The sequence below is a fragment of the Scomber japonicus genome, chromosome 18, assembly GCF_027409825.1.
Source record: "Scomber japonicus isolate fScoJap1 chromosome 18, fScoJap1.pri, whole genome shotgun sequence".
Taxonomy (NCBI): Eukaryota; Metazoa; Chordata; class Actinopteri; order Scombriformes; family Scombridae; genus Scomber; species Scomber japonicus.
The window spans coordinates 9,769,587-9,794,606 of NC_070595.1; the positions used below are offsets into that span (position 1 = coordinate 9,769,587).

Here is a 25,020-nt window from a genome sequence, read left to right on the forward strand (position 1 = left end):
CTTTTTTATCACAATACATACTGTCAATAAAAAAATTGGCTCATCAATGCAACACCTGTCATTCATTGTGGTGACAGCACCATAAAGGCCAGTAATGATCAGGGGGGACTGGAAGCTTGATTTTTATATAGTTCCTGCTTCTCACAGTCATTGTTTAAAAAAAACAAAAAAACAAAAAATTGTGACACGGGACAACATTCATTCAACAGCTTTCACAAGCATCCCCAAAGAAAGTTGAGCCTGAATTTGCTTTCACACAATCCCAGCTCAACTTCCGATTCAGCCTGCCGGGAATTAGAAACATTTGCCGTCTTGTCCTGTATTATTCCCAATATGTTTTTCAGCATTCCATATTCACAAAAAAAACCCAGCACAGGTTTAAAAAAAATAAAAAATAAAAAAAAACAGGAAATGATAGGCTCCCATTTCTGAAGAACCGTGTGCCTTTCTCACAGAGTAAACATGACTCAAAAGCTGTAATACATACTAAAACTGAGATGACACTAGCTCTTACATGTAACTGTTGACGCCTGCTGTCTCAAACAGTAGACACAGACGCAATGAGAAGATTATCCAATAAAAAAGAAGCTGAAACAGTATGAACTCTATCTAAAATACCTGATAATAAAAAAAAAATGTCATTCAACAAATATTCCAGTTTTCAGACCAAATGCGCACTCATACATGCTTGCACTCACGAAAGCAAAAGCTACAATAAAAAATGAAAAGTGCAGTTTTACAAATCATGTGTGGCCCAGTGTAATGAAACCAGCTAATAGCTACTCTATACTGCTCATTGGCAGAATAATTGAAAACTAAGGCACTATCATGGTCCCCACACAGCCAGAATTGTACAAGTCTTTGATTCAGTCAATGTGGTGTAGACATACCTGGAAAACAAAATACACAGAGAATGAAAAAAAAACTGAACTGAAATACAAACTCCAACCAATGTCTGCTTCTGAAAATCTCCATGGGGAAAGTTGCTGAGTTGATGACTTTTCATGCCATTTCATCGCCTGTTTTACATCAGTCCACACCTGTAACTGTGTCTGCCAGAGCATTAGTACCAGCAGCAGGCTTTCAGTGGTCCAGGCTGTTACCCAGCTTTTGCCCCTCCTGCAGAGCAGCCATAGCCAGCCTCAAGTGTTCCTTTAGACTTTGGATCTCCCGCTCGCTCCGGCCCTTCATCCCACTCAGCTCCTCATTCACTTCTGTATATCGCTCACAGGCCAGCCGTTTCTCCTGTGAAGAGCAGAGAACAGTGAAATGCTTCACTTACACAATTGTGTACTGAAAGAGATTCATATCATTAGTTTCTGAGGAAAGCAACATGATCCATATCATATAATCTGCCAGATCTAGGGACTGTGCCAAATAATGAAGGGGTGAAAGTGAAGTGTTTTGTCTATCTAAGTGAACTATACAGATTAGATACCTGGAAAATAAACTTTATGTGTATTATTTTATATAAACCATGTGAATTTGCTGCTCTGATTTGTCTGAAAGCTTCCAGGCTATAAGACATTTAACCAATACCTTATTCAAAAATGTTAGGATTAACATTCCATGCTATTTATCTAATAGTGGAGGGTTCAGACACAAACACACACACACACACACACACACACACACACACAGTGGTAGAAGTAGTATTCAGATCCTTAACTAAAGTACAAGTACAGACACAGCAATGTATAAATACTCCATTACAAGTAAAAGTCCTGCATGAAAAATCATATTTAAGCAGAAGTATGAGCAGAAAAATAAGTATTATGGTAGAGTAGTGGTTTGGTCCCTCTGACTGATATATTATTATATATGACATCATTATTAATAGTGAAGCATCAGTGTTAGAGCAGCATGTTACTGTTGTACTGTAGCTGCTGGAGGTTGAGCTAGTTTACACTACTTCATATACAGTTAACGAATTCAGTCCAGTGGTTCCCAACCTAGGGGTTGGGCCCCTCCAAAGGGTCAGCAGATAAATGTGAGGAGTTGTGAGATGATTAATGGGAGAGGAAAGAAGAAAAAACAAAGTTCCGATACACAAATCTGTTTTCAGTGTTTGGACTTTTTCTCCAATCTTTGAATTTTGCTGAAATAGTGGATCATTTTTTGAAATGAAACCATGTGAAACGTTTAGAGGGAAAAACACTGTTTGGTGGAACTGTTAACAACTCATAGACATCTGAAATGTGAAATGTGTATTTAGTTACTTTCTAACACTTACACACAGACACACAAAAACAAACACACAGACACAGTACCGTGTTAAGAAACTGCAGTTCGTTCCTTAAACAGCTGATCTCCTTGTGTAAGTATTCTATCTCGTTTTCTTTCACCCTGAGAAGGACCTGGGAGAAAAACAACAGTGTGTCAATCATTTGTTGCCAAAAAGAAAAAAAACAGACACAAACAACATCTTTTTATGACCCTAAATCCTTATAATTATGATTTGAGTCCACCAAAAACACAGTCATTGTTCTGGCTGATTTATGATAGACACAGTGGGCGTTCTCTGTCATTTTCACAGTAAATAAAAGTAACTTGGGCTTTTGGCCAATTATTGTTTGTCATGTCATGACACTCCCTTTGTATTCTGAAAAATACAACATCAGCTTGGTAACCATGAAGAGCATACATTAAATGAAAAACATCTGAGGCCCATTTCCCGGGCAGGGATTAGTCTAGTCCAAGACCAGAGTTGTTTCTCAATGGATATTTCTACAGCATCTTGTTCTTATTGTAGGACTAGTCTTAATCTGTCTAAGAAAGTAGACCTTGATGCTACATTTTACATAACGACATGGTAGCTGTTCAGTTACAGAGTAAAGACTGTAGCCAAATTACAGTAGCCCCCCCCCCCCCCCCAATGCAATGAAATCAAATAGGATTTTGATTTCATTTTTTTCCAGTGCTAACAGTGAACACCAGGAAAATATGTTCTTGTAATTGGGCTAACTAACGACTACACAGCTATGTTTCAGATTTGCATGTTTTTATTTTTAGCACCAATCTGTACAATCACAGACTAACCTGAATGTGATATTTTCTTTTATCCAACTGTCAGGTGAGATGAGAATCCAAATCAGCTCACGGAATTTGGTTTTTGGTTAATTGGAGGCAGTGACAGAGAGCTGGTTGCATGTTCAGACAACTCCACAATTATAAATGCTTGAGTTGGAGTCTGAGTAGATTTGACAGAATAAGAACCTTTACCTCTAATTCACAGGGCGTCCTGACTTTGTTGTCCTCTGAGCTCTGATCTGTGATGGTAGATCGTATACGGCTGATCTCTTCCGTCAAACGGGCCTTTAAATCCTGCAGAGGAAAATATTTTGTCTCCATAATTTGGAATAATGACCAGTGATTGGCATACATTTGGAGACAATAGTTTGCTGGTCTAGATTCCACACTTCATTGTTGATGGAAAATAAAGTGTGAAAAATCTGCTGCTAACTCACCTGGTTCTCTTTCCTCAGCTGCTCCAGGTCTCTCTCCTTGCGGCTGATCTCCCTCTCTCTCTCAGCGTTGTTCTGCTCAGCTCGGTTTAGCTCCAGACACTTCTGAGAGTAGCGCTCAGACAGTCCGGCCAGCTCTCTCTGTAAGGACTGACTCTCTGCCCTGCAAAAACACATAAAACTCTGTTCATGTTGGCTCCTCACTGAACTAAACAGAAGACATAACTGCAGTGCGGCAGCTTCACATCTGCCTGATGACATGTTTCATCATCTTCTTACTTTTACAACAAAAACAGCAAAGATTACATATCACCAGAAAACAACTATAAAATTAATTCAACTTACATTTAACACACAAAAGCTCAGAATTAGAAAACTGTCACAGCAATGCTCTGGTGAGAAAATCTCTTCTTGTTTGTACTTCATGAACACACAACCAAAGCTAACATGCTAGCTTCTTTATTCTGCTACACTTACTGCATACTTTTAAAGCATTTAAAGTGAAATATTATATAGCACGTATCATATTTAAGTATGTATTGTGTTTAATAACAGCAACACGCTGTAGAAAAGGATATGGGTGTTTTTCCATTTTCATGAGGCAACTATTTCCAACTGTGGTTTTAAACCATCTAACTGCTCGCAACCAATAACCACAAAAATAAGGAAGAGCATGCTAAGAGTGAAAAACGCAGAGTAGGCAACACAGATAAGCCCTAAAATGCAGGTTCCAGTAGCAGCCACCGAGACAGCGTTGTGTCAAAGGCCTTGTGAAGCTTACAAAGGAAAACTAATCCATGACCAAATTCTTCTACATTCCTTAAGTGCCTGACAGGACCCAGTGGCCACTGTGGTAATGGCCTTGCTTAGACAAGGAACTCTGGATTGCCTGGAGTCTGCAAATTCCACCTTTTATTTCACAGAAAATCTGCTTGTGGGCAACTAGCTCCTACTTAAAAGCACAAGAGAGCTATTTATATAAATTACCAATACTGGTCTGCAGTGACTCACTAGGCTACATTTATTTTCAAGGCAATATATTGTGGGACTTCTAACAACAGCCTAGGAGGCTAGGACAGAAGTTCTTATTCAAAGTGGAAGAACTCCAGCATGTATTTTTGTAATTTTAATTTTTTAGATTATCACTCAAACAAATCAATATAGTTGGTTATTTTTTTCTAAACTCATGGTGATGTCAAGGTGTGTCATGGTGGCAGAAATACAGACTGCTTTATTGTGTTGCTGGTTAGTTTCATGTGCCCACAAGTATCTGGGCAGACAGTGTTCCTTCTCTATATAAAAGATGATTTGATGTTACTTACTGTTGTTGGGCTCGCAACGTCTGTGAGTCTAGCACTCCGCTGCTTAGCCTCTTGACTTTCTCAACCTCTCTCTCCAGTTCTTCTTTGTGTTTCTTCTTCAAAGCCTCCATCACTGAAAAACAAGCGTGACAAAACTTCAATGTGATCTTCTGGTGACTGACTGGCGCAAACATTTTTCTGCATTGGAGAAGCAGCTCAGGGACACTTAGGGTGGTAAAAGAAATCAAGACCAACTGAGAACGTGTGTATTATGTGCCAAATTATATGAATCGGAGAGTGTAAAGGTCCTGTCGGCAATGCTTTTACATGATTTGATCACAATGTAGTTTAACAGAAGATGATAATAACATATATCTATAATACTGAAAGTTAAATGTGAACTCTATTTGACCTTTTCCCCAAACCCAGATCCAACAAATTAACCTTATCACCCTTTAATAACTGCTCTGGCCCAGTAAACATTATATTTCACACACAAGTTGAGTAATGACACAATCATTCTTGTCTTAAGACACTTTTCGACCCCTTTGTGGCCTGCTGACCTCGTGCTGTGTCCTGGGTCTCCTCCAGCAGCAGCCTGCCCTTCTCCGTCTCCAGCTCCTTGATCTGACGCTCGTGCTGCCTCTGCAGCTCCTCCAGCGCTTGCCGGTGAGCGCGTTCCATGGCTGCCAGGCTGCGGCCGCAGGGGGCCTCGGGACCACAGCCGCCCCGCACTCCCCCTCCGCCTCTCCCTCCCAATCCCACTCCCACTCCTCCTCTCCCCCCTTGTTGAAGTTGCTCCAGCTGCTGCCTCAGTGACGCCACCTGAGAAAAGACAAAGGCGGAGGTAAAGCCCACTGAGAGACAGAAGCCAACTAAGTTAACATTTAAATGTGATGAGCATGTTTATGGAAGCAGGTGTTGGCGGTGAGAGACGAGGAGTGACAGAAATAAACATTTTTTTTGGATGACCAACAGTGAGGTACGACTCTATGCTTAACCATCAGCATTCTCTCTGACTTATCCACAGAATAAACTAAATGAATACTTTAGTCCTACTGTCAACACAAGATCAACACATGATTACAGACAGAACCGCTACACACCAGCTGGAGCCTTTGTTTTGTTATGGACAGCTGGCTGATGCTAACGTTCACTCACACTTCACTGTGCGGCGTTTGAGTTTTATAGCTATTCCTACGCTCAAAGTTCAAACTATTCACTTCTGACCTTTCAAAGCCTGTCCAATCATATTTTCGATCTATAGGTGAATCTTAAACATCAAGGAGGCATCTTGCACTGTAATAATATTAATGTAAAAAAAGAAACACAAAGGCTTCTCTCTAACATGAAGCAGTTGTCTTCATAAATCATATGAACTATTGAAGGACACATCAGTGTTTAGCAGAACCTTTTTGGTGCAGCTCAGCCTTATAGTCAGACACAGCAAACACACAGGTGCAAACCAAAGATTCACATCACTACACACAGAGAGAACAGACAGGAGTTTCAACAGTATTTCCCATATCACTATTTGTATTCTTTCTATTTTTTTATTAATTTATATATATTAGATAGAAAACACTGTTGAAGAGCAGAAGCGAGAAAGAAGAACTTGTGTTAAAAAGGCAGAAACAGGAAATGTTCACTTCATCCAGACAGATGATGGGTTAATTTGCATTTTATATAATTTGCAAATTGGAAAATCAACTCCATGCACTACCTCCCTCTGCAGCGCCTCATCGGCTGGCTGTCTGGATCGCATCCCCAGTGATGATAAGGAGCTCGTCTCTTTTATATTCATGCGTTCGATTTCGCCCCACTTTCTCTCTATTTCCTCGTCCAGGCGTGACTTGAGGTTCATTCCTACGCCGGTGCCCTTCCTGGACAGCAAAGCCTCCCACTGGCTGTTTGTGGTGTCTCTGGTCCTCTCCTCCTGCCACTGGCTCTGCTCCCTCCCCTGCCCCTCTCCTGCTTCTCTCTGACTGGCTGGAAGCGTGCCGGAAGAGGCGGGAACGGGGGACAGCTCAACATAGTCGAACGTACGATGAGAGGGAGGGGCGGAGGTCGGCGCTTCTGACTGAACTTCGCCGTGACGAGATGATGGGCGACGTGAAGACAGTGGAAAGCGAGTGTGGGAGTTTTCTTTGTCGCTGCTGCTGTCGGGCAACCTAGAGCCAAAAACAATATACACATTCAGGGCTATTAAAAAAGAAAAAGAAAAAGATCCAATTCTAATCAAATAAAGACGTGATTAATAGATCAATCACAAATCCAGCAGGGCGGATAAAACAAGTAACATCACAGCACAGTTGGCGGTGAGTCATGATGGGGGAAAAAGTAATCAATCAAACTCTTCAGGAGGCTAAATACACAGAGACTGATACTCCTCGGGGGGAAAGGTTGCCTGGTGCATGTGAGTCACAGAGCCTCTTATCTCACTGCATATAGTCATGGTCGAGCTGCGGCAAGACCTGAAATGTGCAATTTCAAGAATGCTGAGTTAGCAAATCTCAAAACGATATGGAGCAAGCACTTCAAAGACATGAAGAATAAAGCATATAACTTGACTAAGTGTTGCGTTTCGGGGGCAGGAAGTTGCAAGTTACACTTACTGCTGTATCGAGTTATTAGTTTATTTTTTTTAATCAATCAGTTCTTCCATTATTACATTTTTCCCTCAAACTGTACACGTTGCACAGTCTGCAGCCTTAGTTCAGCAGCATGGTGGGAGATCATGAATAATATAACAAAAATACACACAACAAAGCCTTCCTTCAGCACTCAATCATTCCTTGGAAGTACTTTCCAGAATAAATTGGATAATATACATCCCACACAATCAAGGAATAAAGTCCATATATGATCAAATATACCAATTTGACCTGTAAACCACTATGTCAGATATATAATGGGAGAAAGGTTGCATATTGCTTTATGCCACTCTAAGACTGTTGATGGCTCATTTGAAATGCATTTTAGCAATATGCTTTTACATGCACTCAGTTATTTTGTTCCTGCAAGTCCAAGAGCACAAGATTAGCATCAGCCACCACCAGCTGGTAAAGTATGTAAAAGATTTGCTGCACTCACCAGCCAAAAACAACAACGGTAATCTATAGAGCTGCTGGTAAGATATAAACATTCACTTTTTTATCCATCAGCCATTTGGCCAGTGGACAAAAAAAAGTTAATTTTGCACCTTGGGAAGTCCCCTTGATTTGTAGGTGTGGCATTCCTAACAGAAGGCACGCTGCATCTAAATCCAATTCCTTATTGAAAACCAAATTTAGCTTTGAAAATACTTTCACCCAGAAACACTGAATGTGTACACATGTCCATATAGTGTGTATACAACTACAAACCTCCTAACTGCACTGAATACACCAAGCCAACTTCTTATTTCTGAGTTGAGGCAATATCTGAAGGTGATGCAGAAACCTGAATTGTAGTTCCTTTTTAGCTTAGTCCCATTTACCTGCCCCTGTAGCTTCATCTATCTCCACACTTAGATCTTGAACACACATTTGCAAGACTGCATTGTTTACCTCCTGGGCTTGTAAAGGGTCTCATCAGAACACCCTGTTATAAACCTACTTACTAATTACTATGTATTTTAAAAAGTTACAGATGAAATATTATCCAAGCCCAAGTGATGTTTGAACAAAGTCAACATACCTCAGAGAGAAATGTGGAGGTAAAAAAAATCATCCCTTTGGTTCTGTTTGAGCAACATTTTAAAGGAGCACCCTGCCTCTAAATTGGTTGTTTTGGTTGAAAACTGCACTTGAACTTCAGCATTCTGTTCATATGGGACAACCTCGCCTCTTGCCACAACAGTTTCACACTAACTGGCCCTCTTATCACCGTGATTACACAAAACACTGCAGTCCACCACTGTTTACACAACAACAATGGAAACCACTAAGGTAAGCTGTGAGGCTGAGCCACTAAATTTTGCTAAATCTTATTTGGCCTACTTTAGATTAGGATCGCCATGGAAGGAAAATGTAGAAGTCATGATCAAAATTGGTAATCAATACTGAAAAATGCAAATACAAACAACTATGTGAAGCCAACTAACAGAAAATGAGAAAACCAAATAAACCCACAACTTTATAAAGCCGTTTTTACATCACAAGTGTTCAAAATTAAAACCATAATTTATTTATTTATTTTCTGTCAATAAGGCCATCCAATACACGTTTCTCAAAATGGATGGATTTCATATATTAGCATATTCAACTTTTTAACCTTTGATTAACTCTTTCCTTATATTTAACAATTCTGATGTCACTTACTGTGTGAGGTCTGGCGAGCTGCTGGGCCGGACGCACTTCTTTAAAACCTCTATCCAGTTCCTCCTGATCCCTGCTGTCATGGCAGACAGCGTGAACACAGTCTCCCGTGTCTGGAGAACAAAAGAGAAAAGCAGGTTAAGGAGACACAGAGATGTGACAGAATTGGGGTGAGATGGAGATGATAAAAGGAAAACGGAGAGAGGAAGTATTGAGAGAAAGAGAGAGGTGGAGGAGAAACGGACAGAGATGTGAGTCATGATAGCAGAGTATTAAGAAAACTGAGAGCGGGTGTGGTTGATGCTGATAAGAAAAGAAGGGATGAATATAGAGAAGAAAAGCATTCACATACACACACACACATTCTGTGAAAGAGTGTGAAACTCACCTGTATCTGAAAGCCATAATTCTTCCCCACATCAAACTCAGACACTTTCACACAGGATTTTAGGTCAATCTCTCCGTCCACGTCATCTTTCTGCACAGAAAACACAACAAACCCTTCACGCTGTGTCTGTGTGTCTTTTTGTGTGTCTGTTCTCATAAATAACACAATGTGTTTGTTTATGCTTGAAATGCTCAGATGCCTAATTAAAAAAATACCTCCTCTGCACTGGAGTCTCTGTAGTACTTCAGGCCAGCATCAGTCAAAACAAACCAGTGTTTCTTCCACTAAAGAAAAACAGATGTCAGTTCATCAAACACTGAAGTGAAACTGTGACAAAAATCACAACCAAACAACGACAATATTTATGATTGTAAGAGCAAATAGATGATTATTGACATTTGAGGCTTCATGTTTAAACAGCAGACCTCAGTATGCGATGTGTGAAGCGAGAAGCACGCTCACTCAAGCGTTTCATTCAAAGAGAGGAGACACCTGTTGTGCCTCCAGCCACCACACAATTACTGTGATAACAAGGATAATCTGCCACTATCGCCTTACACACAACCTTTCTCATTAAGAACAGGGGGGGCGGGGGGTGGGGGGGACTTGGGGAAATGAAGAAGGACGGAGGGAGAAGGAGGAGGAGGAGTACTGTACTTTACCTCTCCGCATTCGTCCAGTTTTGACATCCATCCCTTCTTGAAGTTCAGGAGGTCGGGCTGTGAGGCAGAGAGTAGACATCGTCATCATTCACTGACCTTCAACTGAATGCTTGACACAACTGTTACTAATACAAAAACTGAAAGAAGGAACTCTTTTTTTTTTTAAAGTCTTTTACCGCAAATAGAGAAGGAAAAGAAAAAATGTGACTTGGCACAAATCAAACTCTAAACACTAAGACATATTAAGGGGTGTAGCAATACTCAACGTGATATCTCTCTACAAGAACTACGCAGTAACCTCAGGTTTATTTTTATCATTGTACAACAGATACAATGCTGCTGACTTATTTCACCACAAAGGCCATGAACCAGTGTCTATTGTGGAGAAACTTCAGACACACTGTATCAGACAGACACTAATAAAGTTGGTACTGACCTACTTAATCATAGGACAAATATTTATACTTTAAATATGTTTTGGAACACAAGCATATATTGAGATCATCCTCTATCTAATGCTTTAGTCCAATTGTATCACTTTAATATTTAAGGATATTTGATGATAAGTCCTTTGTTATTAATGTTTGCACAACAGAAAGCACTGCAGCATACCAGATACATGAAGAAAAAAGAGGGGCAGGGGTTGCACAGACAGAAACATATGAGGTGTGAAAAAGGAACAGGAAACAAGAGTGCCTGTAAAGAATGAGAACAAAAAAAGAAAAAAAGAAAAAGAAGATGACAGTCAGACAGGAAGATGAGGATTTGGAGCAGCTCATTCTTTGCGATGGGAGGAAAGATATGTAAACTGAAGAAATTTGCAGTGGGAACTGGCGTGTCTACAGTAACTCCTCTGTTCATATTTTGCACATCTGTTGCTCCAGCAGTGCGGTAGAAGAAGATACATTATTAAACATGCCCAAAGACATTTCCAGGATCCGGCCTATGTTTTTTTTTTGTTTCTTTAACGCTTCTGACACGATGACAGGAAGAGGAAAACATGCACTAGGTACCTCGAAAGGAGGTGATTCCAGATTAAAGATTAGGCAACTTTTTCCACCGTACATACATTCCTCACTTTGTTTATCTCTCTTTCACTGGCATGTACATTCCTCACTTTCAAACCACTTTTGAATTCGTCATCTTGTCTCCCACTCGCTTCTAATTACCCTCGCTTCTTTTTTTCCTCTTCTCTTTGCTGCAGCAACTCCTTCACTCTCATTTGATTATGTTTCTTCACTTTTTGTTCTGTATGTTCTGTCTGTTCTGCGATCTTTAAACCAGCCCTTTTTTCTGTAGTTATACTCCCTCTTCCTGGCTTGAGCTGTATTCTTGAAAGCCACAGCAACACCCACATTTTCTCTGTATATGCCAGTTCATCTTTGCTTCTGATCATTCTCCTTTAATCTCACCGATTATACAGTCTGATGACTGCCAATACACCGTGTAAAAGGATCGCTGTACTGAACAGCACAGCACCATGTTAAGAAGATAACACAAAATGTCATAAGCTCAGTGTGCCCATCAAGATTCCTCTTATTCATAAACTCTGTGGCAGCTATTTAAAATACTTTTGATTTATTGTTTTGCATATACAAGCTAATCCTAATCACAACTAATGACTGGATCACCAATTGTCGGATAAGAATACAATAGGAAACTTGTTTTAGAGGCTGACGGCTGCAGTTTCTGAGATGAAAGGGAAGAAGATGACGAATCACCGTGGACTGTTATTTCTGTCCACTTTCCTTCCTCGCCCAAAAGCTGCTGCGCCTGCGAAGGTGAACTGCTGGAGCAAGTTATGATCTGTCAAACACCATCATAAATCAAACCTACCTAGTCAATACATGCCCATAAGCGGGGTCAGGGAGTGATCATAGATAGAGGAGAGAGAGGGAAAGAAGAGAGGAGGGGGAAAATGGGGCAAAGGAAAAAGAAAAAAGGCAGCATCTGTTACGAATAACCCTAATGCCACAGTGCATCTCCTTGTCATGTGCCCTCTGATCGGTGACTTTGCTATGAAAGGTCAGAGACAGAAGGAAGAAGGGTCAACCACTGGCGACAGTTTGGGACAACTTCCACTCTTCCTGCCTCCTGTCTCCCATCACAGAGGAGTATTGTGTGTGTGTGTGTGTGTGTGTGTGTGTGTGGGAGCTTCAGGCCTATTTAAAGCATGTACAGTCATCCTTCATTTCACTAGTTTAGTTAAATTAGATTACCTCTGTGCACAATATGAAAAGCAGTGTGCCTGACTCATTGTTGTTTGTGCATTTTAATTAAATATTATTTTTTTAAAAAGCTTTATAAAGAGCCTCTGAGCTGCTCTATGCAAACCTTTGCACGGTTTTCTTCATCTGTGCAAACATGGACTGTATGTCACAGCTGGCTGTAAAAACTGACACATACTGTACAAGCTACTGCTACTGTAAACAACACACAGATACAGCTCCACCACACCTGGAGACCAGAATCTTTTTTTTTCAACATTTGTCAGAGGGGTAAAAATGTTCAAATTCTAGCTATATGAGCACAGAAACATGAGAATATGTCGTGTTTTTTTAAGCTAACTTAGCGGTAGGTTAACACGCACACGCCCCTCGACTCAAACTGACCAGGAAAGTCCATTAAAAAGTGCTCTACATTAACCCTGAATTAGAAATATTTAAATATATAAATAAACCAAACTGAAAGGAGGTGAACGGCTGAGTTTGTGGGTCAGAGTTCAGTACACTTTAAATATATTTGCTACAGGAAGAAGTGAAGCAAAACATAACACACACCACCAACAAAAAAAAACGCTTTTAGGCTTCAACTTACCGTCATGATAATATCCAGAAAGGGTGAAATGAAGACAAAAGAAAAGCACCAAAACCTCCTCAAGCTCTCAGGCTCACTGCTCAAGCTTAAGCTAAATCCCTCGGGCAAAAAACCTTACTTTCTCGTAGGACACAGGCGTTAGGTGAAATGAGATAAAACCCCGCCATTCATGCGCAGGTTAACTTCATCCAGCGAGCCGCCACAGCCCCAGAGCAGACACCTCTATCCGGGCTCACGGGGAGAAAAAGAGCCGCACACGGAGACAACGCTGGAGCTTCAAATTGATAAATTCACAACTTTCTAACTAAGTAGCTGTGAGGTTCACACTTATGCAGCTGTGTCTTTGCTCGCCTACTCTCGCTCTCTCGCTCTCTCTCTTGCTCTCTCTCTCTGCTCTGTCTGCCACTTCCTGCTGGGCGGATCCGCTCAGGATCGGTTGAGAAATCGAGCGTACCCTATACCTAACCGCACGTTGACGTCCGGGGGCCTCCAGGGGCCTCCAGGGGAATCCAGTGGGGGCCCCCAGCATTGAACAAGCAGGATCTTGAAGACATGTATTTGCAGCAAACACACCACTGTATACCCATTGTATACATTCAGTTACTTTTAATCATGGTATTAAAAAGTCAGTGTTAACATTTTGAACATGATGACTATAACACTGAATGCACTGTAAACGTATAGGCTAATGATTCTATGATACATTTCACATACATGAATGTAATAAAACAAGTTACCCCCAATTTCATAAGATTTTCATATGGTTTTAAAGAATATACTCTGAAACCTAAAACATTTTTTTAAAGTAGGCTATCAATCAATCAATCAATCAATCAAAAAGTAATAAAACTGTCAAATTATGCAGTAAACATTTAAAATCAGAATAATGCATGCTTTTGAAATCATAACTTGATATTAATTAAGTGTATTTACCCCAATTCTTCTAATTGTTTATTTTGTTCATTAAAATTCATATCATATTGAGCACATGTCTGTACAGTTTGTATATTTGAATGTTTTTCTCAATAAAGGTTGAAATAAAAACAAAATATCAACTGTGGCCCCCACCACCAACATGAGGAATGATAAAATCCTTATTAACTGCAACCACAACAGTTATCACAACCTGAAAATGTATCGAAATGTTCAATCTGAGGTATCACTTCCAACATCTCCCTGTTACTAATCCTCTCTAAAAACTTGCAGGTCCTTGACATGTAAACGTAGGCTATAACAATCTCCACCCTTCCAAACACACAGAACAAATTTACAAGCTATATTTTCCTCACTGAAAATCTTTTGGGCTTTCAAACAAAGTGGCACTCCCCCCTCCAAAATCCTCTCTTGGTAGCTATTGGTTTCAGTTCAGGAATTTCAACACATGCCCCAGCAGACCACAATTGACAAAGCTCAGTCAGTCTTATGAAATGCCTGTAGGGTGTAGGTGACGTCTATAGACAGACAGCAGGCAGATGCTAAAAGAGAATTTAGAAAGTGCAGATATACAAGCAGATATGCTGCCAGGTTCAGGTGCCACGTATGTAAAAGCCTTGCAATTATAGACAGGATCTGTGTGAACACTGGGCAAACTGCCAGCATGTCTAGTAAATATGTAACAAGAGATACTGTAAATTGATATAGACCAAACAGCAATAAAACTGTATTGAAGCATGTTTGCTGCAGGTTTTACTTCACCCCCCATATGGCAGAGTGGGAGAGAGGTTGTTTACACACACACACACACACACACACACACACACACACACACACACACACACACACACACACACACACACACACACACACACACAGAGTAAGAATACACAGATATACTGTAATCAGGCCTGCTGTATCACATACCTGCATTTGCTCAGATCTGTGATGATTACCTTTCCAAGAACTGCCCTCATCTGCTGTGGGACTGCCGGACCGCTGAAAAGGAACAGCTTTTAGTTATGAAAATCATTAATGCAAACACAGAAACCTCAAGAGATTCGCATCCACAGACTTTTCCAGATCTGATGTATGATATGTAAAATATGTGGTATGGGATTAACATATTATGCAGGTGAAAAAACCCCAGAGCACAAGCTGCAGTTTCACTGTTATGGATTACATGGTAGAGGAGGGAAGGGTGTTTAATGCAGTGCAAATACCAATGTATGATTTTCCCAATTTCCAGCTCCTACTACTTCACAGTCTAGTCTCTCTATACTTTCAATTCAAAGTTTCTTATTGATCAGTGTATCACTTGTGCTGAATATAGTATTCTTCCAGGAATGTTTAGTTTTTTTTAACATGACTTCAATAAAGCATGGATTTATATAGCTAAATCAATACGTAAAAACAATTTTATCCTTTTAATGAAATCATCCTTCATTGCTTCCAGCATACCTGCAATGAGGTGGAGGAGTGAGCTCGAGATAGATACCCACTGCCACCATAGTGCCATTCTTTCTCAGTGTCCCCTGTATCTTCCCACTCTCTGGAGGGATGCTTGGTCAGGGAATGGCTGAAATGGTACAAACAGGTCATCAGTGTGTCTCATTTGGTCAAATGTATCCTTGAAACAGGGACATTGCAGTTATGTGGTAGGTGCAGTAGCCAATTGGCACCAGGGTGCTCCAAATGTATTCAAATCGGATGGTAGAGAAGCAAACCTGACTACAGGATGGCATAAAAATGTACCACCCAGAGTTTGTGATATACAGTATGAAATACCATGAAAACACCACAGCAAAAATGCTCAGTTGAGTAAAAATGTTTAGCTTTTATCAAATGAGTTAGTGTGCCAACACCAGTTCTTCCATTCTCTGTGTAATATAGTCTAACCTTGCTGGTTTAAAGAGTTCCTGCCTCCGAGAGGGCTGGTTATTCTGAGACCGATCCATGTGGCCCGGTCCATCTCTTTGATGGATCTTTTTGACCTTTGGCAGGTCAGCCATCATGACGTACTCCTCCCTGTTCCGTCCTGTGGACCCCACTGACAGCTGGCCTGACTCTGAGGACTCCATGGAGCTTTGGGAAGAGGTATGCCTCCTCATTTGAATCTGAGGTGAAAGTGAAGGAGAAGGGCTCCGTGTGCGGTGAGAGGACCTCTTGTCATTAGGGGAGGTGCAGCGACCTTCAAGGCCACGTCTACCAACTCCAGATCTGATGCTGCCAGGGCTCCTGGATGTTTCCAAGGTGACGAAAGCTGTTCTGCTGCTATTTGTGGTCTGTCTGGAGGGTGAAGCAGCACGAGACAATGAGGAGCTGTGGAGGGAATAAGTCGATTCCCGCCAGGAACGTGGTGAGTGAGATTCAGATTTTGAGTCATTGTAAGTATTTTTTCTCTGAAAGGAATGGCTGGAGTCTCCATTTGTGGCATTTCTGAGGACTGAGTAGCCTGGCAGGTCACTATTGCCTTTTCTAGAAGGGGAAGAGGTACGGCTGTTGTGATTCTTGCTGTTTAGGGAGCTACCAACTTCTGTTTTCCGCAGTGAGTGTTGATCAGGGGCATTATAGCTTTTCCTTGAAGGCAATAAACTGTGGCTGTCACGACCCCTGACAGAGGTGTTTACTTCAGACTTGCGTAGCAGAGACTGAGTAGGAGCTTCATAGCTTCTCCTTGAAGGGGAGGAATTACGACTTTCATGACCTCGGCCATTTAATGAAACACTGGTGGCTGTTTTTCTAAGTTGATGCTGAGACTGAGCTTCATAGCCCCTCCTCCCAGGAGAGGAACAACGGCTGTGACCCCGACTGCTATGAGCAGTGTTTGATTCAGTCTTACGTAGTATGGATTGACTCGGTGTATCATAACTTCGTCTGGTTGGGGACATGGTGGGGTTTTCATGTTCTTGATCATTTAGTCCATTTCTAGCTGTTGGGTTACGCAGCAGAGCTTGGCTTTCAATATCATAGCCTTCTCTTATAGGTGAGCCACAGCGTCCATGGTGACTTTGTCCATACAGAGATGTACTTGATTCAGATTTACGGAGGGGGGATTGGCTAGACAAACTGTAATTTCTCCTTGGTGGTGAGGGACTGTGAGAGGTTCTCCTAGATGGAGAGGAAGTACGGCTGTCATGTCCACGTCCATGTGATAAACTGCTGGTGATTTCAGTTTTGCGGAGAGACATTTGGCCTGGAGTGTTATAGTCCCTCTTTGAGGGAGATGAGCTTCTGCTCTCACGACCCCGACCACTCATAGACCCACTTTGTTCTGTTTTTCGCAAGGCACTCCTAAAATCAGAAACCGTGCTGGGCTGGGATTTGAGTGATCCAGCAAATGATTTGAAGTTCCGTGGCAGAGTTCCTGATTCGAGACGGCGCCCATGTGTGCCTTGCAAAGAGTTTCTGGATCCTGGCTCCATCCCTTGAGACCGCCCTCCACCATCAAAGTTATGCCTGCTGAGGGAAGTAGTGGACTCACTGCGTCTGAATGTTAAATTTCCACGCGAGGGAGAAGAAGAGCGAGATTGTAGAGCTGAGCTTTGTCTCGAGGAATCAAAACGGCCTGACTGTTGGTAGGAAGAGGTGTGAGAAGAGGGGTTTCCCCGATTGTATGAACTGCTGACACCTTTTCTCCCAGTTGAGGCCAGTGACTCAGCTATTTTAAAAGGAGTAGGACTTGGAGAGCGAGGACCAACTTGTGCTTCAACCTCAACCGCAATTTCATATGGGTCAGGAAGAGGAATTTCAACCGCCAGGTCCTCATTTACCACTGGTATCTGCCTTTCAGAGGCCACGCCGAGGTTAGGGTTTCTGAAGGGGACAATATCTTTGGGCTCAATATTTGTACTGTAGATGGGATGTCCTTTCTCAAAATGGCGGAAAGGGCCAGATGGGCTGTTATCACGGAGTGAACGTGCCTGTGAACCTGCTGCCCTTCCCAGGGAGAAGTAGCCACTTTCTCGATTCTCTCTGTCTTCTTTTAACCCTGGAAGAAAAGAGGAGTCAGACAGTGTGACAGAAATAAAAAGAAGAAGATGCAAACATAAAAGTTTGTCTACTGAGCAAGTACCAAAGGTTTCCTGACACAAACAGAACTATATTGTATTACTGATAATTGCTCTGAGACACCTCAGCTGGTAACATCAAACAGTATTACCAGTAAAGAACACCTTTGGCTGTAACTGGATATGGATTGGTCAAGTGCAGTAAGTCATAGGTTTACTGAAGGCTTAGTCTACTGGTGCATATGACTGATACTTGGAACTGCATATGGTCAAATAAATGATCAGGAGATGCTGTTACATTTCTCCATCTCCACACTTTGGTTTTTACTAGATACCGTGTAGAACCGCCTAACTACATTTTAATTTGCATAGTTCTAAAAACCAGGTTGGAATCTTTCCCAACACCTTTTCATATCTGCCAAGGAATTAAAGAATAGACTGGTTTCATGTACCTGAGCGCCGACTGAAGCTGTCTCTGCTCCGAGCTTCGTCCATCCAGGCTCGAGGGTTGGGGCGGTGGGGTGGAGGGTCAAGCCGGGTCATGCTGAGTTTGGTTGAATGACGACGGATTGGCAGGTATTCGTCCTCTGCACTGACGGAGCCGCTGAACTCTTGGTAGTCGCTCTGGTCACGGCAGCTTCGTGGAAGAGGAGATGGCAGAAGAATGACGAGAGCAGAGATGGAAAGATGAGAGATTGAGAGTGTGGAGAGAAGGGAGGAGGGAGCAACATAACAGGCAAAAAAGGGGAACATTTCATAGAGAAACTAGAGGAGGATGGAACCCTTGGGTCAGAAAATGTGGTGAGCAGAACACAAAACTTTGAATTGGCATTTCAAAATGTTTTCTTCCTAACAGCAAGGAGATGCAATCCAATGCCTTACAAAGAAACATATATTCCACATGAATCACTACCTCCAAGACAAAGACCTCTAGCTGAAATACAAAATTAGGTTAACCAGTTTGTCAGTAAATGTAAGTCTAAGACATTTTACATCAGAGAATTAGACAAAGTCAAACAAACATCCCTCTCGGTGCTCCATCAATTCATCCAGTATATTCCAGTGTTACTTAGGAAAGTAGACTTTATTTGATACTACTTCTATGACTTGCTGAAAGATTATAAATTCAATTTTATGACGCCACTTTCAAGCACTCCTACAAAAACGTATCACCATCCAGTACCCTTACCTGTCAGTGCTGTCGTCGTCGTCGCCGTCACAGATGTAAAGCTCACAGTCTGGGCTCAGGATGCACAAAGAGCTATCCCAATGACCTAGACGTCCTCCATTGACACCACAGTAACTGCTCACCACAGATAAACCATCAGAATCCTCCTGATAGGATGACAAGGTAAGACACGGGCCAATCACAATGTCGCAGCAATCCAAGTGATGGTGACGGTGGAACAGCTCACAGAGGAAGAGACACCAACCCAACAGAAGCAATGCTTACAAAAATGCCAATGTGACACCTGACTGAGGGGTGCAGGTTCACTGAAAACAAACAGTGGCTTTACATCCGAGCAGGAATGCACATACATGACACTCCTAGATCTGTCTGTCTGGCTCCATCTCTTTAAGGAGAGGGTCAGCTGAATAGTGTCCGTCCCCTCTGTCCTCTGTCCTCTCTGACACACACTCATGCTCAGTGTTCGATTAGGGTTACACCTCTGTAACTCGACCTGACTCGTGGCTTTCCTCATTAATATTTCAGCACTTTTTTCTTGCGATAAAGCCAACTCTTGAAATAGTCTTGGAAAGATCTTGAAAGGTGACTTCATTGTCAGTCAATGTCAGTAATTGGCACTGATCTCTACATCTTCTAGGAAACTGTATGTAGATTTTTACACTGATGAACAATAATGGTAGCAGTCAATATCTACTATGTTCATAAATATCTTACTTTGACAATAGTAGTCATGTCATTGAAACATAAATAGAAAGAAGCATAGTCGTTATAGTTTTAACACTGTATAGGCATCATTTCTGTACGTTGCTCCTCTATCTTATATTACAAGTGTTTCCCAAGAGAGCAGTAAGTGATCCAGCTTCGTTAATTTATAATAGGAGCCGCTGCTGCCACCCTGCTCCTCGGCGTTACCTCTCATTGTCCGTTTCTGACCTTTTCTTAATTTACTCACACGCAACAAAGACTCATACATGATCTCACTAACTGTGTTTACATGTTGATTGGATTAAACTTGGAGGAGCTTTGTGATTTCTCCCCTCGTCCACAGAAACACTGGCTGTTGTGTTAAGTGAAAAGTTATTCTTAGGACAAGGCTTAAATAGATTCTTTTAATTTCTAAATGAAATTATGAAAATTGGGGCAACATGTCTGATCTGCGAGACCAGTTTAAATGTAGTACCTCATGTGTTCCTACTGGTTATAGCGTGATTTACGATCTACCTCAGTGTCTGGATGACTTTACCTGTGATCTCTAATGCTTTCACATTCCTGCCTGTCTTCAGGTCTGACTAATCCCATCACTCAGCACATATTCTACTCTTGGTTTCTCATCAGCCTCACACTTCTCTTCTTCCCATCTCTACCCGGTTACCTAACTGCCCTGTTCATCTTCCCTTAGTCTTCCTTTCTGGCTTCTCCTCTTTCTTACCTTGCTGCTGGTGTCTTTTTCCTCTCCCTGGGATGGGATTGGTGTTAACAGCACTTCTTTGCCCGGCCCAATCCCAGTCCCAGTCCCAGTCCCAATTCCAGTTGTAACCCCAGATATGGTCTCTGCTATGGGTTTTAGCTGTGGTGCTACGTCGGCGCTCTCCCCTGCACCAGTGTGGAGGTGCCTCTGGCGCAGGCAGTCGTGGCAGCGGGAGGGGTCGAAGATGTTGGGCTGGAACTTTGGGCAAATGGGCTCATCACTGGAGACGGGCATGGTGGTTCCGAAGGGGGAACCTGTCCAATCATTCCGTTCCACAGAGTAAACTGAGAAACAGCAGCAAGGTGACAAAGAGCATTGTAAAAATTAAATATTAAAAAAAAAGAGTTATAAAAAAAACCCAACTCTTTTTTTATTAGGAAGACTGTTGTCCATCAGAAATGTGTCTCTATAAAAGTGTAGCAGTCTTATGTGTTGAGGCAGGCCCCTTTTCAGTCATTACTTTCAAAAACTTGCACAGCATCTTCCACAACCAAGAGTGAGATGCAATAGGAAAAAACAACACTATTAGTTTTCTTACAAATAACAACAACAAAAAAATCCATTGCTGGTTGTGTCACTGCATTACTGGAGACAGGGAAGCAGTTCAGAATAAATGTTGAAGGGGTCTTTTCATTTCATGCTTCATGCAAGATCTAAAGCAGAACTGTTAAGGCAGGTGATAATAACTAATTACACTAGAGGACAGTGAAACACAATCCAGTCAGAGCATTGTGAATGCTCCCAACAGAGAAGCATTACTACCAACCACAAGGCACATGTTCTGTAATTTAACAGCCTTTACTAGCCTCTGTTAAATGGGAAAAAGTAAATAAACCTGTTAAAGCAGGTAAAAGTAGGAGAGTGAAAACACGAGACAATATCTGTGACAGCTTTAGTCTGATAACGAAAAGATATAAGATGAGCATTACCTGACAAGAGAAGCTCCCGTCGTCAGCTCCACATTGAATATGTCATTAAGAGTCTGAAGATAAACTGCCCACCAGACCCCCCAACAGGCACATGCCTCTTCTCCATGCTCTCTATCCTCCCGACCTGCCCAACTCTCAAATCAATCCGATTGGCTGCTCTGACAATGAGTGAAACTGAAGCATCCATGACAGCCATGTTGGCTCTCAGTGAAGACAGTAGAGACCCTGAAGCAAACACTGACCTTGAGCCAAAATGGAGCCAGTGACCTGCCGGTTCCTCTATTGAGCGGATGTATTAAATATCATGGGCTTTAGAAAGCGAAATGAAACGCTCATGCTAGTGACAGCTGGCACACGCTGGCTCAAGTTAACGTAAATAAATAAACACTGGTGAGGTGGGGGTTTAACATACATTAAAACCAGTGGCTCCCTGGTATAAGGTGCCTCAAGTTTATAGTGGATGAGGCACTCTAAGAGAAACAGTGGCCGGTTCTCCTTTAGGTCGCACACAGGTAATCCTGAGCTATGAGGAAACACAGAGCGAAGGGTTGATTTCCTGATGTTCTAGAGAGGATGTTGACAACAGTGTCAGGTTTCCTATTAAACAATAGCATAGAGAGAGACAAATTCCACACAGTCAGAGCACTGACACTGTGACAAACTGCAACATGACGTCACTTCTTTTTGCAATTTTTCATTTAATCAAAAGTAAAGTCAATACAATACAGTTTGTAAATGTATAAGAAATAAAGCTACAAAAACAGTGTTTTGAAAAATGTACACATATTAGCAGAGGATTTCAAGAGGCAGGAACTGTGGAAATCTTGAGTTATATGTCGTGATAGACAGTCCAACAGGGAGCTTCCACATCAGCAACAAACTTTTCAGCATACACACATCCTGCTCAAACACAGGAGCAGAAATACTCCAAAGTCCCGTTTGTCCGTCCGTGTTCACAGAACCCTACATTATATTTTTTACACATGGTCGTTCACTCCTGACGATGCACCTTCTTCCCGGTCTGTCGGCGCCTCTGCCTCTTGCTGGTCTTCCCCGCTCTCTTTCTACCCTCTGTGACACCATGTCCCTTGTCTGTCTGACGGCCCCGTCCTTTACGGCCTTCCTGCTTCCCTTTCCTCTTCCGCTGGGTGGTGTAAGAGCTGAGCGACGCAGTCAGGGAGCGGATCCTGCACAGTGGAGGAGAGGGGAAAAAAAATTATGCAGCTGGACTGAGACGGGTTGGAGGATGACAGGCGGAGAAATTGAAGTCAGCTGTTGTGTCACCGTGTCAGACTATGGGTGTATTACCTGAGCAGCTGATCAACTATTTAGACCATGAAATGTAAATAATGACTAATGTTTATCACAAGAAAAACAAGCTGCTTGTATTGATGTTCATAAGTAGAGACCTGCATGATGGACTTCTTACTTTTTATTCATGATTGGATTCCCTGCTTTTCTTGGCATTGCAGTTGTTTTCTCCATCTTCTCCACCTTCTCCTCTTCTCCTCCTTCTTCTTCATCTTTGCTCTCCCCGTTGACCTTGAAAACAAAGAAAGAATTGTTTTATATATTATTCTACCTTCAGCTAAATAATATATGATAATAATAAAGTATCAATGTCATTCAGAGCGATCTATAGGCTGGACAACAGACATAATTGCGCCTCATCAAGAACACACCTGTTACCTGTTAAGATGAATAAACTGCTCACCTGATCTGATGCCGGTCTGAGTATGTGAGCCCCCGTGAGGTCAAGATCACTAATGGTCGTCACGGTGACTGTGTGATTTTTGTGATCATATTGTACGGACTCTTGAGTAGCGGTTATCACATCTTCCAGATCATCTTCATCCTCAACCTCGTCTGTGAGATCGCACCAAGTAAGGAAAAGAAAAACACAATGAGTACAGAAGAGTTATAAATCAATAAAATAACCAGCAACAGACTTTTGCCTCTGACTCACCGAGAGCGTCTCTCCTCTCCTTCAGCATCTTAATGTACTCTTTATGCCTCTGAAAGAAAATAACCAATTTGATACAGTTCCAGTCTGAATCAAGCCTAAACAGATTTGAACACTTGTTTACTTTACACTCACCTCTTCTCTGACTCTGATCTGCTCTTCCTTGATTTTCTTTCGAATTTCTGCCACTGCTAACTTCCTCCTTTCCACTTTTCGCTTATGGAAACCAGTGAGATAGTCCCTGAGAGGACAGAGGAGAAAGACATCATTTAACTAAGTCCCTGCAGGTTAATGTAGCATACAGAGTCAACTCAATAGACAACAACAGCAAAAATAACAACAATGCAAACTGACATTTAGGTCAGTGAAAGTTTCCTTTAACATTTATATCATACAATATTCAAATAATAATATTAATGGATAATAATAATAATGGAATAAATGAAGATTATTAAAAAGAATACGATGGTTAATAAACAACTTACACTCATTATTTTAAAATGTCTTCACTGGTGGATACAATATGTAGCATAAACAATCATAAAAATACAATATATAGAAAACTAATGCTAACTCAGGACTTAGACTTAGCCAGACGATGCTAACTCACAGCTAAAACAAACATTATCATTAGTTAAACTTACTGTCTGTCTTTGTCGTCAAACATGACGATGCATTTATTTTCTCTTTTCTTGGATCCGGGCTTGAATTTACCCTTGTTGGAAGCATTATTGTACTTTTTTGTGTTTTTCATGATGTGCACGTGTGTTTACCACTAGTTCCGGTATCTCCTACAATTTTTTTCTTCAGCGCGCTGCTTCATTCGTGTTCGACTAGAAACACGCATGAAAGGTTCCGCTCAACCTAAACACGTAAAACCCTAAAACCACATGATGATTTTGGTGGTTGAGAAAACTAAATGTTGAGACTGTATAATGACTGTCATTACACCTCACTAAAACTGTTGGTTTTAAGAGATTGCTGTTGTTTCTACTTATTTCAACTGCAACATTAGAATATTAAAAAAAAAAAAGACTTTCTTCTAAGGCTGTATAATACTGTAGCACTTTGAGTTTCACTACAAATATAAGTGTGGTACAAATGAAATGTATTATGTATTATTATTATTGTTCTTACTATATATCAGCTTGTTTGCTGATTAGAATGAATGATACCTCCTCAACTGTGTTAACATGGTCTGCATTTCTAACGGCTATGATCTGTCTTCATTCCTTCACTCTTCTATTTAATATTTTCTGATCTGGCTGGTACTGGTACTGTCCTGAATCTTTTTGACACTTCTGTGGTGATCAGCTATTTCCTGCATCCAATACCCTCCAGTAAATGTCAGAGACCTGTTATGTATCCAGGCATGTCACCTCTCTCTGTGAACTGCTGTCTCTTTTAGACTGAGGTGACTAGTGGTGATCATTGGGCTACACTGTGTGAAAGAGGACATCAAAAAACTTCACACAGTCATTGTGATCAGTGACTTTCACACCAGCTAACGCCCATATTCTCATGAAACTTAAAATGTGGTGTTTTTTTCCTTCTTTGGTTTCAGTGCTTATAATAGACATCTACTGTACAACCTGTGT

At 41.5% G+C, this 25,020-nt stretch overlaps 2 protein-coding genes across 3 annotated transcripts; both read right to left on the minus strand.

The window, feature by feature from the left end:
• Nucleotides 1-849: 849 nt before the first annotated feature.
• On the minus strand, nt 850-13,285 carry triobpb (TRIO and F-actin binding protein b). 2 transcript variants are annotated; one of them, XM_053337647.1, is made up of 13 exons: nt 12,931-13,285; nt 10,114-10,170; nt 9,667-9,735; nt 9,452-9,541; nt 9,067-9,176; nt 6,489-6,936; nt 5,329-5,590; nt 4,787-4,898; nt 3,468-3,627; nt 3,223-3,324; nt 2,271-2,357; nt 1,041-1,245; nt 850-890 (listed from the first exon to the last, which is right to left on the minus strand). In XM_053337647.1, exons 1-12 carry the CDS (start codon nt 12,934-12,936, stop codon nt 1,084-1,086), a joined length of 1,665 nt encoding a protein of 554 aa, XP_053193622.1. In that variant the 5' UTR covers nt 12,937-13,285; the 3' UTR covers nt 850-890; nt 1,041-1,083. The 2 variants fall into 2 exon arrangements, with proteins under 2 accessions (XP_053193622.1, XP_053193621.1); XM_053337646.1 differs by having other exon boundaries at nt 856-1,245.
• An 8,861-nt stretch (nt 13,286-22,146) lies between these two features.
• Nucleotides 22,147-24,202, minus strand: nol12 (nucleolar protein 12). The gene is made up of 6 exons (XM_053337661.1): nt 24,067-24,202; nt 23,558-23,663; nt 23,426-23,474; nt 23,174-23,325; nt 22,889-23,001; nt 22,147-22,646 (listed from the first exon to the last, which is right to left on the minus strand). The coding sequence occupies exons 1-6, from the start codon at nt 24,174-24,176 to the stop codon at nt 22,451-22,453; spliced, it is 726 nt and encodes a 241-aa protein (XP_053193636.1). The 5' UTR covers nt 24,177-24,202; the 3' UTR covers nt 22,147-22,450.
• Between the last annotated feature and the right edge of the window lie 818 nt (nt 24,203-25,020).

Bases quoted from the DNA above. Each gene is read 5' to 3' on its own strand.
- nol12 (XM_053337661.1), bottom strand. From the start codon at position 24,176: ATGAAAAACACAAAAAAGTACAATAATGCTTCCAACAAGGGTAAATTC. The intron at 23,475-23,557 runs GTGAGTGTAAAG...ATTTTCTTTCAG, and splicing joins AGATCAGAGTCAGAGAAGAG to AGGCATAAAGAGTACATTAA. The intron at 23,326-23,425 runs GTGAGTCAGAGG...GCGATCTCACAG, and splicing joins GGAGAGGAGAGACGCTCTCG to ACGAGGTTGAGGATGAAGAT.
- triobpb (XM_053337647.1), bottom strand. The intron at 9,736-10,113 runs GTAAAGTACAGT...GTTTTTCTTTAG, and splicing joins AACTGGACGAATGCGGAGAG to TGGAAGAAACACTGGTTTGT. The intron at 4,899-5,328 runs GTCAGCAGGCCA...CTTGTTTTTCAG, and splicing joins GACCCAGGACACAGCACGAG to TGATGGAGGCTTTGAAGAAG.